General features: G+C 53.5%; 1 protein-coding gene across 5 annotated transcripts; it reads right to left on the bottom strand.

Moving 5' to 3' along the window:
• Positions 1–56: 56 nt before the first annotated feature.
• On the bottom strand, positions 57–7,928 carry POLD2 (DNA polymerase delta 2, accessory subunit). Of its 5 annotated transcripts, none has more exons than XM_057732012.1 (13): positions 7,882–7,922; positions 6,283–6,556; positions 4,566–4,693; positions 3,718–3,814; positions 3,374–3,495; positions 3,059–3,182; positions 2,674–2,788; positions 2,311–2,509; positions 1,941–2,021; positions 1,632–1,789; positions 1,283–1,410; positions 687–788; positions 57–322 (listed from the first exon to the last, which is right to left on the bottom strand). In XM_057732012.1, exons 2-13 carry the CDS (start codon positions 6,500–6,502, stop codon positions 162–164), a joined length of 1,635 nt encoding a protein of 544 aa, XP_057587995.1. In that variant the 5' UTR covers positions 6,503–6,556; positions 7,882–7,922; the 3' UTR covers positions 57–161. The 5 variants fall into 5 exon arrangements, with proteins under 5 accessions (XP_057587995.1, XP_057587991.1, XP_057587993.1 ...); XM_057732008.1 differs by lacking the exon at positions 7,882–7,922 and adding an exon at positions 7,564–7,869; XM_057732010.1 differs by lacking the exons at positions 3,718–3,814; positions 4,566–4,693 and having other exon boundaries at positions 7,882–7,928.
• Between the last annotated feature and the right edge of the window lie 7,452 nt (positions 7,929–15,380).

The following is a 15,380-nucleotide window of genomic DNA, read 5'->3' as shown; positions in this document are numbered from 1 at the left end:
GGGAGGCTCCCTCCACAGGAGTGCCCTGGCCCAGCACAGGGTCTGCCCAGCTCAACACCAGTAAACAGTCGGGCTTTATTTACAAAGCAAAAGCTGCCATGGTGCTGACGCCACAGGGAAGGAATGGCCGGGGCCTCTCTGGACAAGGCTGCCTTTGTGAGTCAGGGACCCAGACCCAGGCCTCCCAGGTCCTCGTCCTCTGCCCCGAAGCCTGAGAAGCTGATGGGCTGGCAGGCCAGGCTGCGCAGGTTCACGAGGCAGGCGGTCTGAGTGGCACTGAAGTCCGGGACAGCCACCAACAACACTGTCTGGTCCTCGGGGCCTGCAAAGAAGCCATGTGGGAGCCCACCTTAGGTTCTGGGTGAGGCCTATGTCAAAGGGAAGTCACCAGAAGTAAACAGGGCCTCCCCCCCACCCCCCATCAGCACCACGGGAGCACTGACCACAGAAGCTCCTTGAGACCAGAAATGAAAAGGGCCAAGGACACCATAAAGGTCCAAGGCTAAAGCCATGCTGACCAGAATGAGCTCTGGTGTGGACCGTTTCAGCCCCTGCAGAGCCTGGGCTGTCCATCCCACCGGGGCCTGGACACTCCAACGTAGGCTTTCTCTGCGAGCTTTGGCCCAAGCTGAGAGCATGTCATTCATGCCAGCCCAGGCCTGGGACCCCCAGGAGACAAAACTTACCTCGGATGATTTTGGAGCCAAAGCTGGGGGTGTTGCCACAAAAGTAGACGTGAGGGCACTCCGGAAAGATGAATGGGTCGGTTTTATAGAAAGGGTAACAACCTGGAGAAGGAGGACCTACAGCTGAGAGCGGGGCTCCTCAGCCTCAGCACGGGGACACCTGCGTATCTGGGGCAGGGCTGTCCCGTGTAGGACGGTGGGGCGCCATCTCACACACGTGACCCCGAGGCAGCCCTGCAGCTGTCACAACCAAAATGCCTCCAGGCATTGCCACGTGACCCCAGAGGCAGGGCAGTGTGCTCTGCTGCTGCCACCTTCGCCCTTCTGGGTGGGCATTGGGGCAGGGTTCAGGGCTCTGACAGGCCCAAGCTCCCAGTATGCTCATGGCCTCCAGCCCTAAGTGGGGCCTTGCCCGTGAACAGAGATAAGACTCCAGACTAGCTCCCAAAACAAATGTCAAGCTTTGGGGCTTTTCCTTAGGTCGTGACTAGGCTGGTGGGTGCAACTCCATCCTGGGAAGCCTCCAAGCACCAAGGGAGCCCCATTAGGCCTTCCCTGGCCCTTTGCTCCCACCCCACATGTCTGAGTCCCAATACCTAGGGTGTCAGGGGCTGTGGGGCTGATGTGACGGACTTGCAGGGTCCACTCCAGGATCTCCAAGTGATCCTCCATGCTGCTGTACCGGAATATGTCGCTCACATTCTGTCCCGATGTCCCCAGGAATCTGCAAGGCAAGGCTCCGCTGACCCCACCCCAGGGAGCTGCCATCTGTGCTCCTCCCACAGCTGCCGGCCCAGAGCTCACCTGGCGCCCTCATAGGGGGTCCCCGAGCCAACGCTGAGAAAGAGCCCGATTCCAGGTGGGCCCTCTGCAGCCCTGGGCCCAACCCTCCCCTCCTGGTGCCACCAAGGCAAAAAGCCAGGGGTCAGGCTGGAGTGTGGCTACCTGACTCCATCGATGGTGGCCTGGTAGGGGTTGGTGACCAGCTGGAGTGTGGAGTAGGCAGCGGCCAGTGGGAACATGCAGGGGTGCAGGGGCTGCTGGGGGAGCGTGTAGTTTGTTGGGTCAAATTCTCCTGGCATCACATCCACGGGCATGGAGGCCTGGAGGGTACAGGGGCAGGGCAGCTCACAGGGCCCAGAGCCTTCCACAGGCACCCAGCTTAAGTCCACCTTCCCCAGCCCGCCTTCCAGTGCCCAACTGCAGTGCCGGAGACGCCCGAGCCCGAGCACCGCCCACCCCCAGCTCCCTCACGCTCAGCTGCAGGAGGATCTCATCCAGCATCTTGACGGCCTCCACACTGGCTGCCTGGGTTTTCTTGGTTAAGTACTTGGCCTGGGGGTAGAAGCCCATAGTTAGGCCATCAGGCCCCAAGAGAGGCTGAGATCAAAGGGATGCCCACAGCCCCGGCCAGGAGGGCTGAGAGCAGAGCAAAGCCCCACCCACAGGGGGACAGTAAGAGTTCTGGGCCTCAGCACCCCCCACCCTCCTCAGAAAGCAAGGCCTGAGGACGAGGCTAGGCCCCCAAGCACAGGAGGTTCCTGGGTCACTAGACCTGCAAGACCCCATGCCCGCCCCTCTGTGGGTAAGAAGGGGCTTGCATGCAGGCAGGTGGGCGCCATACCTTGTTGATGGAATCTCTGCTCTGGGTGTTGTGGCTGAGGAGGTTCCCGGCGAGGATGACCCGCGAGACGTGGGCGGCACTGCACTGCTCCCCTTCGTCCCCAAGCTGCCCCGTCACCACGTCCACAAGCAGCTGGGTGCCCAGCAGGCTCTCGCCCCCGCCTCCACCCAGGCCCAGACCGGACACCAACAGCACAAACCTGCCAGAGAAATCGGGGTCCCTCTGGGTGCTGGGAAAGCAGGGGGTCCCCCAGGAGGGCCGTGTGGAGCTACTGGTGGGGCTTGGTCACCATCACGGGGGACCAGGCGCCAGCGATGGTGATTCCCCCGAAGCACTGACCAGACCCGGGTCCCTGCTCCTCACCTGTCTGTGTCGAGGGGACATGTGGGCTTCTGAGGGGCAAGCCCTGCAAAGCAGTGGTCCTCCACCAGGAACTTCCCATCGTCTCCTGCAGAGCCCAGCACAGCCAGGACTGTCCCTGGGGAGCAGCAGGGTCGGGGTCAGGAGGGGGCCCAAGGAGCTACCACCCAAATGACAAAACGAACCAGCGCTCTTCTGCTGGTGAATTCTCACTGCAGACTCAGGACTGAACACCTGCTTCCTGGGGTCAACTGCCTTCGGGCGGAGGTGAGAAGAACTGAGCCCCTACCTGGGTCTCACCCACTGCCTGAACCCAAACCCATGGCTGAAGGAATGCGGGTGTTCCCAGCACCCAGAGGCACAGCCCCCACCCCCTCCCACTCCCCACCTGTGACCAGCTTTGACACATCAATGGTTCCCTCCAGTTTGATACGCTGCAGTTCATCTTCCAAGATCAGTTCATCGTCTTGGTGGATGTATTTGCTCCGAGGAGGCTGGGGGAGCAGGTTGTGCTGAAATTCAAAGATGGGAATTGTGTTGGGGCCAGAGCCCATCGAGGCTCTGGTGCCACAGCAGTGAAATGGCCCTTCAACTCCCAACCCCATGGGCAGAGGCCCAGCCCCGATTCCTTGGATCCAAGGCAGGTGGCCCCATCAGTGCCCCCAGTGTTCTGGGGCAACCCATGTGAGCCGGCCAGCCTCACCTCTTCACTGATCTCCCGCAGGATGGAGGGCTGGAGCTGCATGGCCTTGAAGAGGGTCCCCACCACACAACACTTCTCCCCAGGCTGCAGCTCACATAGCTTCTTTATTAGGACTCCACTGCCTGGGGCACAAGGGGTATGAGCTCAGAGACCAGGTGGCCCTCCCTTCCCCCTCCCTCCCCACTCCCCCCAGCCCTCACTGAGCACTGCAGCCCTGGGGCCCTGGCCTCCGCAAGAGGGAGAGAATATCAAATGCAAGGACCCTTTGGACCTAAAGGATCACTTGGCCCCAGGAGGACAGAAGGGCTCTGGATGTGGCTAGGCTGGATGCCAAATGCCCTTACAAGAGAGGTAGACATGCAGACAAGGTGACGTGAAGATGAGGCGGAGACCAGAGGGATGCAGCTGTGGACCCAGCAGTGCCGGGGCAGCCACCAGAAGCTGGAAGAGACAAGGAAGGACTGGAGGGAACACTGTCCTTCCGACTCCTGATTTTGGACCCCTGGCCCCAGAACTGGGAGAGAATAACTTTCTGTTGTTTGAAGGCACCCAGTTTGTGGCTCTGTTGTTTATTACAGCACCATGGGAAATTAACGGAGAGTAGCACCTCACTTTTACCTAAATTATAACACTGCTTCTTAGAAAGAGGTATGCCGAGTCTCAATACAGCCTTACCCTAACTATATTAGTTTCCTTTGAGAGTTTGGATTCTTCCATCCACCCCACAAATGCCTCGTCTTCTGAAAACAGAGATATACCCCAAATTCAAACTTCACATCCCCATCCACACCGTTCTGCTCTTGTGGAGTCAGGCAGCCCTGTTCACCCAGAGTGCCTGCGATTCCGGAGAACAACACACTGGAAGCGTTAGGGACAGGCGGGAAGACAGGCATGGGAGAGGCGTGGTACGCAGGGGTCACTGGGTGGGCAGGACGGAGGAGCCAAGTCCCAGAAGGCCTGAGGGTTTGTTAAGATAGACCCCAAACCTGGAGAAAACACTAACAGGAGGTGATGGGATAATGTGGACTCGGGACCAGCCCTTTCCTTAGCCCAGCTGACCCCAGCACCAGCCCCCGTCTGCCCTGGAATAACCAAGAACATTCCACAGATCTATGCCCTGGGGAGCAAAGGGGGGTAATTCAAAATAAAATAAGGAGGGTGCCAGCACTGGATAGAAATGCCAGACACCAACAGAAACAACAGATCCCAGAGCCGCGATGTCCACCGAGCCCTCATTCAGCCCCAGGTGACTGTGCCAAGCCCTGTGCCTGGAACTCTTCTCCTCCTGACAACACACCATTGGAGGTATCACTCCGCCATCTGGTTGAGGAAACAGAGGCAGAGTTAAGTAACACGCCCAAGGCCACACATCTGAGATCCTATGTGTGTGTCTGAGCACAAGGCAGAAGGGCACATCCCTGTGCTGAGGGTGGGACATCTGTCCATCCGGGCGAAGTGTGGGTACCAGGCTAGGCACCAGCACCAAGAGTGAACCCATCCTTGCCCTCACTGAGCTGCTGGTACAGAGGGAGAGGCAAGAGCAGGAAACGCAGGATTCCCTGCTGGGACAAGTGCCATGAACAGACAGGAGCGAAGGCAGTAGATGTGGAAAGGGCCCTGCTGGCCTCTTGAAGCACCGATGTTTAAGCTGAGGTCGTTTAGGCTGAGGTCAAGAAAGAAGCCTGGGGACAGAGTGTGCTAGGTGCAGGGAGAGCCAAAGGCGAGAAAGGGCTTGAGATGTTCAGGAAACTCATGAGTGGACAGAGAGGAATTCTGTGATGGGCTGAGCTCTGGGGAGGAAGCCTGGTCACAGGAAAAAGTCACATGGTGAGTGAACGATACTGCCTGCTGTCAATCACCCAGCCAAGGCCCCATTCATCGTGGGCCCCTGTCTGAATTTCTGACCCCACTCTGTGAACAGAATAAAATGGCTGTATTCTGTCACTGGGCAGCTTTGTTAGAAAAGAAACCTGGTGGGAATATATGTATACGTATAGCTGATTCACTCTGCTGTACAGCAGAAATTAACACAACATTGTAAAGCAACTATACTCCAATAAAAATTAATTTAAAAAAAAAAAGGAAGAAGAAGAGAAACCTGGTACCACAGCAGATGTTGCTGTAAAGAATCTAAAAGATGGCATTGGCCTTGGGCTTGAGAAGGATGTCCTCGAGGACTTCAAGGAAAGTGAGTGAAAGGCACTGGGAGCCAAAGGAAGGAGACCCTTGTTATGTGGCAGGTGAATAACACTTTTGCCTGCAGTAAGGAAAACAGAAAACATCTCTAATGTGACAATGTAGCTAGGAAATCGGGTCAAGTGTTCTGGCTGCCTATAATAAAACCAGAGTCAGCCCAGCTGACTCAGTGGGACAGGATGGGCCCGGAGATTCCTAAAGTTTTCCAAGTGGTTCCAATGTGCAACCTGGACTGAAACCCAGCAAGCCTGGTGCTGGGGGTGGGAGGGTAAAAATGAATAAGACACTGTCTCACCTACAAAATTTCAGTTTAACATAACAGATGAATTGAAAACTACATGGAAAGCCACTCTTTTTCTTTTGGCTGCGCAGTGAGGCATGTGGGATCCCAGTTCCCCGACCAGGCATCGAACCCGTGCCCCCTGTACTGGACGCGAGGAGTCTGAAACACTGGACCACGAGGGAAGTCCCAGAAAGCCACTCATAAATAGTAAGAATGGGGTGATGCAGCATTACCCAAAAGTTGAAGGTGATGGGAGTCCTGCTTCACCAAGAATAACTAGAAGCAGGAGAGATCACCAAGGAAGAAATGGGAAAAAAAGAAAAACGTCTGCACTGCACAGGCCACTTGATTAGGAAAGACAGACAACCCCCAGGGACAGGGAAGTCATGCCCAACAAACCTGGAAGCACCTCCTCAAACTCATCACTTACCCCAGCGCTGCTGGGCCCGGCTCACCAGGAAGGGCCTCATCTGGATGAGGCGGGTGGCATAAATGTGGGCATACTGCCGGCTAAAGCTGCGCTCTCCCAGCCGGAAGGGCTGCGAGGAGTTGGCATAAGTCACCACAGGCACCCGGGCAAAGGTGGCATTGCTGGCTGACGGTGGAGACAGCAGAGTGTGGGCCCTCTGGGCAGCCTGCTCAGAAAACATGGCCGTGTTCGACGTGTCCAGACCTCTGTGGCCAGGCCAGGGAGAAAGTGGGCCCTGTGAGAACACAAATGCAGTCCTGCAACCCAGTCCTGCAACCCACCTCCACGGCAGCCACATCCCTAGTGTGGCTTCACTGCACCCATAGGCACTGAGGGGACAGTAGGACTTGTAGTGCACACCAGACTTTGGCCAGAACAGCACCTGGAACTGGACTATGTTGGATACCAATGTCTCACCCTGTAACTTATATCCAAAAAGGGAGATGAGGAAAGCTAGGAAATGCATCTCCCACCTGGAGCTCTCCAAACCCATCTCAAGCGTCCATTGCCTGCTCCACACCTCCACCTGGACAACTATCAGGGTCTCCAATTCCAGGCCCCAAATATAATTCCTCATCTGTCCCCATCCAGCTCCCCGGCACCTGCCCCATATCAGGGCATGAGGCCAACCTTATTATTACACAAGCCTACCATAAAATAATTAGCCTATGATTAAATAATATAAATAAAACAAAACAAATCAGTCACTTCACTGCTCAAAACCCTCCAAAGTTTCCCCATTTCACGGAATAAAATCCCAAGTCCCCACAGTGGCCTATGAGATCTGCCCCACTGGTCCTGCCCTCCTGTCCCCCCACCAGGCCTGCTCTTCTCCCTCCCAGACACCTGTGGTTCACTGCCTGCTCTCCCTCAGGTCTGCTCAAACCTCACCTTCTCCACCTGCAACCCTTCCCTGGCACTTCTGCTCCTCCAATGTTTATTGTTTTCCATGGCATTTACCTTCCAACAAACAATACATTTTAAGTTTATTGTCTCTCTCCTCTAGAATAAAATCCAGGAGAGCAGAGGTATCAGCACCTGAGCCCACTTCCCAGAAGCAGCTCAGAGCCCCACTGAGATGCGCTGTAGGCGTCAAATCCACAGCAGGTTCCAAGATCAGCGCGCGGAGCAGCTCAGTCATTTCTTTACAGGCATACAGGGATGATAATAATTTGCATGTAATGGGTTAAATAAGATTTGGCACTAAAACCTACTTCTCCCTCCCGCCTTTTTTTGTTTTACCTTTTTAGCACAGCTATTAGGTGGCTTGAATTCTGTCCCTATCGCACAGTTCTGGACTGAGACGGTATCTGAATTAACTTTTTGCCGCAACGTGCAGAGCTGGAGAGGCGCTCCGGCCGCAGTCTCCAAGGAGCCCCGCGGCCCGAATCCCCAGACCACCGGCCCCGGCCCGCACCCTGGGGCTGTCCTGGGGCATACAGCAGAGACCCTGCTCAGACCTCCCTCACGAGATGTCGCTTAACCCGCCGCCACGCGTGGACACCCAAAGAGCCAGCCGCCTAGCCTCCACGCGGCCGGAGGAAGCGATACCCCACTCACCTTGCAGCCCGCCGCGGCCCCGCCCACTGCCCCACGCCATCTCCCGCCAATCCTCGCGCCTTGCCACGCCCATAGAGGCATCCCGCCAGTCATCGCGTGCTCCACCTTGCTCATCACCGCGGGGACCGCCCACCGCCGCGCACCACCTCCCGCCACTATGCTCGCCTCTCCCCGCCCATGCTGCATCCCGCCAATCACCGCGCGCTCCACCATGCTAATCACGTCAGGGCTCGCCCACCGCCGCGCCCCGCCCCCTCCACCAATCCGCGCGCGCCCCGCCCCATCCATTGACGCGCTCCCCGCCCTTGAATCCTGCGCGTGCGCGGGGTCGCGCCCACGGTTCCCCGGGAAACGCGGGATGGGGTTGTCGCCTGGGGACCGGTGCGCACGCGTGTTCACCGCGTCGCCCCGACCCGGCCCTTCCCAGAGGCCAGTCCCTGAGGTCGCCACGCCTTCCCAGAGTTGGCACCCCTTGCGCCACCCCAGGACCCCGCTGGGTGCCCGCCTCTGCGGTGGACGGTGGGAGGGCTGAGGACGATGGTTGCACCGCTCAAGGGAAACGATTACTCCGCCGCAGGTCCGAGGACACACCGGGCACTGGGATCCAGGATGGCGTGGGAGGGCTTAGAGTTAGGGTCAGGGTTAGGGAAGCAGGCTGGCTGTCTGAGGCCCTCTGTACAGGGCCAACAGCCCTGCCAGCCTCCACCCAACACTCCCCAGTCTCTGTTGTCCTCACTGCCCCTCATCATCCACACTCCTCCCTCCCCACCAAGCCTTTCCCGTGCCATCCCCCACTTAGTGGGGGCTCTTTTCCACATCTCCACCAATTCACATCGCTTAGGATTCTTAATGGAGCCTGAGTGGTCCTTCCCCATGACGCTTCCTCTCCACTCGCACCAGCCCCGGGATTCAGTCTTTAGCACACGAAGTTCTGCTGGTTCACTGTGTATCTGTTTCCCAAGTCCCTTTGCAACAAAGTAGATAATAGTAATGGATAACACATTCAAGCCCTTGCTACAGACCGGACGCTGTTCTAAATTCTTGACACATGCTAATTCAGCTAATCCTCCAATAACCCTTTGAAGATGAGGAAACTGAGGCACAGGCAGGTCACACGGCTAGTGAGTAACAACTAGGATTCACACCGAGGCAGCCTGACTCTTAGCCCTAACATTGTATGTGTGCTGGCCCTTTGCATATGCAGGTCAGCTAAACTGCCCATCTGATTACCCATTAATTCACTTTTGCCCCTGCCATTTAATTAGGCATTTGTCAAACATCCAATTAGACTGGATTGGAAAAGTCTGCCTTCAGAGGATGTGTGGGAACCTAGTCTAGTTCACTTACCACAGTACGTGGCACGTGGAGACTCCCAGTTCAGCCTATATTTGTTGAATGAATAAATGAGCACTTTGGGAGGGGGGGCAGCAGGGGCATGTAATGTGCTAAGTGTCTTAAGACCATTATCTCGTTGAGTCTTACCCTAGCCCTGTGAGGGGCTACAGAAAGATTCATAGTTGCTCAGGGTCACACAGCCAGGAAGCCAGGAGCTACAGTTGGAACCCACCTGCCTGATTCTCTGAGCGAGTGCTCAGATATGGAGCTGGGCAGCCTCTCTTCTGAGCTCTGCTACGGGCCAGCCTGTGTCAGGCACACGCTCGGGGCAGCTGAGAGGGTCTGGGACAGACCTAGTAGGAATGATGGGGGCTGGGAAAGGGAAGGACAGACAAGTGGGTGTACTTCCATAGGTGGAATACCCTTCCTTAACTCTCTTCCCCTGGCTGTCTGCAAGGATGGAAAGGCTAAAGTGTTGACTTTCCTGGCCTCCCTGGCAGCCAAAGGTGGTGATGAGGTCAGATCTGGCAGAGACATAAGGGAAGTCTGGCAGGGATGGTGAGGAGTTGGGGGTGGGGATGGGGAGGGGAGTTTGGACTTCTGAGAAATCTGGTTTTGTGATAAAAGGAGAGGCACAGCCTACTGCCTTTCCCCCTTTCTGTAGTGAATATGGTGCTTGGTAGTGTCCTGCAAAGATGCCAACCCACATACCACTTAGCTACTGAACCAGGACCAGCAATTGCTAACTCCTTATTTCATTTTAAAAAAGGAACCCCTGGACTTCCTAGGTGGCGCAGTGGTAAAGAATCCTCCTGCCAATGCAGGGGACATGGGTTTGAGCCCTGCCCTGGGAAGATTCCACTTGCCACAGAGCAACTAAGCCCATGCGCCACAACTATTGAAGCCCACATGCCTAGGGCCTGTGCTCCACAACAAGAGAAGCCACTACAATGAGGAGCCTGCACACCACAATGAAGAGTAGCCCCTGCTCACAGCAACTAGAGAAAGCCCGTGTGCAGCAACGAAGACCCAATGCAGCCAATAAATAAAAATAAATTAATTAATTAATTTAAAAAAAAAGGAACCCCTATTTGTTTTCTCCACTTTGGGTTTTCTGAACATGAAACCAAACTTTTTTAATTTTTTTGGCCATGCTGCGAGGCATGTGGGATCCTAGTTCCCCAACCAGGAATTGAACCCACACCCCCTGCATTGGAATCACAGAGTCCTCACCACTGGACCACCAGGGAAGTCCCCCAAACATGTTCTTTTTTTTCCCCTTAATTATAGTAATTATTATGCTTTTAATTTTTAAAAAGCTGTGTGATTGTTTTATTTTATTTTTATTTCTTTTTTTATTTTTTTTGGCCGCACCACAGGGCATGTGGGATCTTAGGTCCCCAACCAGGGATCAAACCCGTGTTCCCTGCGTTGGCAGGAGGATTCTTAACCACTGCACCAACAGAGAAGTCCCAAATTTACCATTTTAACCATTATGAAGTGTACAGTTCATTGGCATTAAGTACATGGTTGAGTCAAAAATTATCTGCACTCCAGTTATATTAAAACTTCTGTTGGCTGCACAACCAGAGTGTGGATAAGTTTCAACTCACCCTCATATATTCACATTGCTACGCAGCCATCACCATTGGCAATCTCCAGATGTTTTTCATGATCCCAAACTGAATCTCTGTATCCATTAAACAATAACTCTCCATTCCCCCAACCTAGCCCTGTTAACCTCTAATCTACTTTCTGTCTCTGAATTTGCCTATTCTAGGTACCTCATATAAGTGGAATTTCACAATATCTGTTTTTTTTGTATCTGGCTTATTTCAATTAAAATATCTTCAAAATACATCCATGTTGTAGCATGTGTCAGAATTTCATCCCTTTTATGGACAGATAATAATTCATTGTATGTATAGAACATATTGTGTTTCTTCATCCATTGATGGACATTGATGTGGGTTGTTTTCACCTTTTGTGAACAATGCTGCTAAGAACGTAGGTGCACAAATATCTGTTTGAGGCTATGCTTTCTGTTCTTTTTGCTATATACCCGGAAGTAGAATTGCTGGATTAAATGGTAATTCTATGTTTAATTTTTTGAGGAACCATCATACTGTTTTCCACAGCAGCTGTACCATTTTACACTCTCACTAAGAAAGCACGAGTTCCAATTTCTTCACATCCTCACCAACACTTGTTTTCTGGTTTTGTTCTGTTTTTGTTTTGGTTTGATAGTAGCCATCCTGATGGATATGACATGATATCTCCTTGTGGTTTTGATTTGCATTTCCCTAATGATTAGTGATGTTGAACATCTTTTCATGTGCTCACTGGCCATTTGTATATCTTTTTTTAAATTAATTTATTTATTGGCTGTGTTGGGTCTTCGTTACTGCACGTGGGCTTTCTCTAGTTGCAGAGAGCAGGGCTACTCTTCATTGCAGTCTGCAGGCTTCTCAATGTGGTGGCTTCTCTTGTGGAGCATGGCCTCTAAGCGTGTAGGCTTCAGTAGTTGTGGCTCTCGGGCTCTAGAGCACAGACTCAGTAGTTGTGGTGCACGGGCTTAGTTGCTCTGTGGTATGTGGGATCTTAGGGATTGAACCCGTGTCCCCTGCATTGGCGGTGGGTTCTTAACCACTGCACCACCAGGGATGTCCCATTTGTATATCTTTGAAGACATTTTCTTTCAAGTGTTTTGCCCATTTTTAAAAATTGGATTGTTTTTGTTGTTGAGTTTTAGTGGTTCTTTACATATTACAGATATGAATTCCTTATTAGATATGTGATTTGCAAATATTTTCTCCCATTCCCTGGGTTGCCTTTTACTCTGTTGATAGTGTCCTTGGATACGCAACAGGACTCAGCAGTGTAAGTAGACATTGCAGAACTCAAACAAGTAAAAACAGTAACTCTTTGAATACTATATGGACATTTCCTGTTTCCTGTATTGTCTAAGGGAAAGATTGAATTTCTTGACAAATACTTGAGTTTCTAAAAGTTGTTTCTTCCATAGTCCTCATGATAAATTTATAAATTAACATGAAATGAAAAGTTATCACCATCATATTGAAACATTTTTGTATGTGAGTGGGATAAAGTGGGAACAGAACTGGATACACACCTGGCAGACTAGGTAGCCCTTGGCTTCCCCAGAGAGACAGGAGTGTCACTTAAAGGACACAATAGGCCACAGTAGGAGATAGGCTGATTTGATGTCTAAGCCACATGGCAGGGTGTGTAGGATGGGGCCACAGCACTGGCCAGGGCAGCGCAGCAGCCACAGTGGAACAGCACAAGCAGGAGGAAGAACCAAAGCAAAGGTGAAGGCACAAGGACTAGTGTGCCTGGAGGTAGAGGGCCCGGACAGGGAAATCTGGAGGTGAGGTAGGGGACTCTGAAAACAAGGAGGCTTTCAGCCATTCTTTGGTCAAGAGAAAACTGGCTCAAGACACAGTGGAGGGCTTCCCTGGTAGCACAGTGGTTAAGAATCCACCTACCAAAGCAGAGGACACAGGTTCGATCCCTGGTCTGGGAAGATCCTGCATGCCGTGGAGCAACTAAGCCCGTGTGCCACAACTAATGAGCCTGTGCTCTAGAGCCCACAAGCCACAACTAATGAGCCCATGCTCTGCAACTGCTGGAGCCCGCGTGTCTAGAGCCCGTGCTCCGCAACAAGAGAAGCCACTGCAATGAGAAGCCTGTGCACCGCAACAAAGAGTAGCCCTAGCTCACCACAACTACAGAAAGCCCAAGCAGAGCAATGAAGACCCAATGCAACCAATAAATTCAAATGAAGAAATAAAAATACATTTATATATATATAAAAAGACACAGTGGGCATAAGACCAAGATGGTGGCCATCCTCATGGCTCTGGGATAGTACCTGCAGGGGACTGAGACTTGAAATGACACCTGGGCCCTGAAGTCGAGCAGACCCAGCTGCAGTTCAGTGAAGGGCAGGTGTATCACATGGTTGTGGCCAACTTAAACCAAAGGTAGTTGATTAGTTGGATATCAGGGATGCACAGCATTGGTGGGAGGCCGGAGGACTGGGTTTGGGAGCAGATGGGAACCACAGAAGGGCTAGAAAGCTGGGACCACTGCAATCATCTCCTGTCTGGAGTTCTCTGATCTGATGCCAGCCCCCAGGGTTCCCTCTGTCCGTGGATTACTCTCTATGAAACAGTCTGGGAGAGGTGGTCCAGCTGGCTGGCTCAAGCGCCCACTCCCTGCTGTGTAGATGAGGTCTGAGCCCCTAGCCTCTGTAGGGTTGGTTACTGGGAACTACCCCCACCAGAGCCACACATGTTCTGAGAGAAGTAATTCCCCATGGGAATCAGTGCTGTTGGAAAGCAGATGAGTGCTGAGCTGGTAAAATGACCCCGTCCACTGCAAGGCACCTGCTTGCAGTATGGAAGCAGAAAGCTGTGGGCATTTGTGGGGAGGGTCTTGGGGGCCAGGTCAGGCCAGCAGCTGGAGTTGGAGCTATGGAAATCCTTGTAGGGGTGACACGGATGACAGCAAGGTGAGGGTAGCTTAGAGTGGGAGATTCTGGGCAGGTACAAGGTGAATCTACTTCCCAGAGTCAGGTCTGAAGTGGGGACCTGGGCCCTGATCACAACTCACAGAAACCAACCGGAGGCAACTTAAGCAAAAACTGAGGTTCATTTCATGGGTATAGCCCCACGGGACTACAGGCAGGAAGGGTGGCCCCCTCCTGTCTGTCACTTGGCCTCAGGGCCTGTGCCTCTGCCCCCCTCCCATCCCCTACCTCTCACTCCCCCACAGACATGCCACCTCTGCTCTATGTCCCTCTGGGAGCAATGGCCACCCCAGCCCAGTTGCCTGGGCCCAAGGCCAAGTCCCCATCTCCCAAGGGGGCCACAGGAGGAGGAGGAAGTGGAGAATTAGGGACTGGGTTCCAGGAGAAGGATGGTGGAGGTGCCGCTGATGGCAGAGCAGGGCGGGCAGGGGTGATAAGGCTCTATTTTGGAGCTGGGTGGCTCTGCGAGTCAGCAGAGCATCCAGTGGGGAGAGGCAGGGATGAGGCAAATTGGCAGGTGGGAGGTCAGAGGCTGTTCCAGAGCCCTGGGGTGGGGCAGATGGGCACAGAAGGGCAGCGGGTGGCAGTGCTGGAGGGGGAAGTGGGAGAAGAGCTCCCCTCTCCCTGTAGCCACAGCTCCTGCCCCTTTCCTCCGTGCTGTCTCCTGCAGCCAAAGGGCCACCCGGAGGGAAACCGCAGACCCCGTGAATCCACACAGTCTACGAAGCCTCCCGGTCTCAGGCTCCAGAAGTCTGCAGATTCATAACATCACTTTAATCATTCATGAGACATTCCCTGAGCACCTTGTATGCGCCAGGCATGGTGCTAGGGATGGGATGACACACATCTCTGTCCTTGTGTTGCTGAAGCCAGGAAGCTGGGCTGATCTAAGGGTGGGCCGGACAAGCCCTAGGCGGAGCACGACCCAGACCTGCATCAGGAAACGGTGGGGTGACACCTGTGCTGGGACCTGAAGCCCAAGGCCAGATATGGGATATGTGAGGGGGTGGGCACAGCCCTGATGACTGCCAGAGCCGTTCCAGCACCTTCTGTTTCAGGCCCCTCCAGCCTGGACTCTGAGCACCTCCATGCCCTGTGTCCTTCAGCAGAGGAGCCAGTCCCAGTAAATCTGTAACCAAAAACCACGGATGCCTGGGGTACCAGTCAGCGGTGAGCCAGTTGGAATGGGCCTTGTTTCTGGTAAACGAAGGTCAAAATGAAGGAAAGAATCTCAATTTTCAGTTAATCTTTCTTAAAGTTTTGGCAATGCTACTGTTGGGGCTCAAGGTGGGCCACCCCAAAATATGCCACAATGGCATATATATTTTTTTAATTTAATTTATTTTTTATTTTTGGCTGTGCTGGGTTTTTGTTGTGTGTGGGCTTTTTCTCTAGTTGTGGCAAGTGGGAGCTACTTTTCATCGTGGTGCTTGGGCTTCTCATTGCGATGGCTTCTCTTGTTGTGGATCACGGGCTCTAGGCATGGGCTTCAGTAGTTGCAGCATAGCGGCTCAGTAGTTGTGACACATGGGCTTATTTGCTCTGCAGCATGTGGGATCTTCCCAGACCAGGGATCGAACTCGTGTCCCTTGCATTGGCAGGCTGATTT

The sequence above is a fragment of the Hippopotamus amphibius genome, chromosome 4, assembly GCF_030028045.1.
Source record: "Hippopotamus amphibius kiboko isolate mHipAmp2 chromosome 4, mHipAmp2.hap2, whole genome shotgun sequence".
Lineage (NCBI taxonomy): Eukaryota > Metazoa > Chordata > Mammalia > Artiodactyla > Hippopotamidae > Hippopotamus > Hippopotamus amphibius.
The sequence above is the reverse complement of the archived record's forward strand: the minus strand, read 5'-3'. Positions and strand labels throughout refer to the sequence as shown.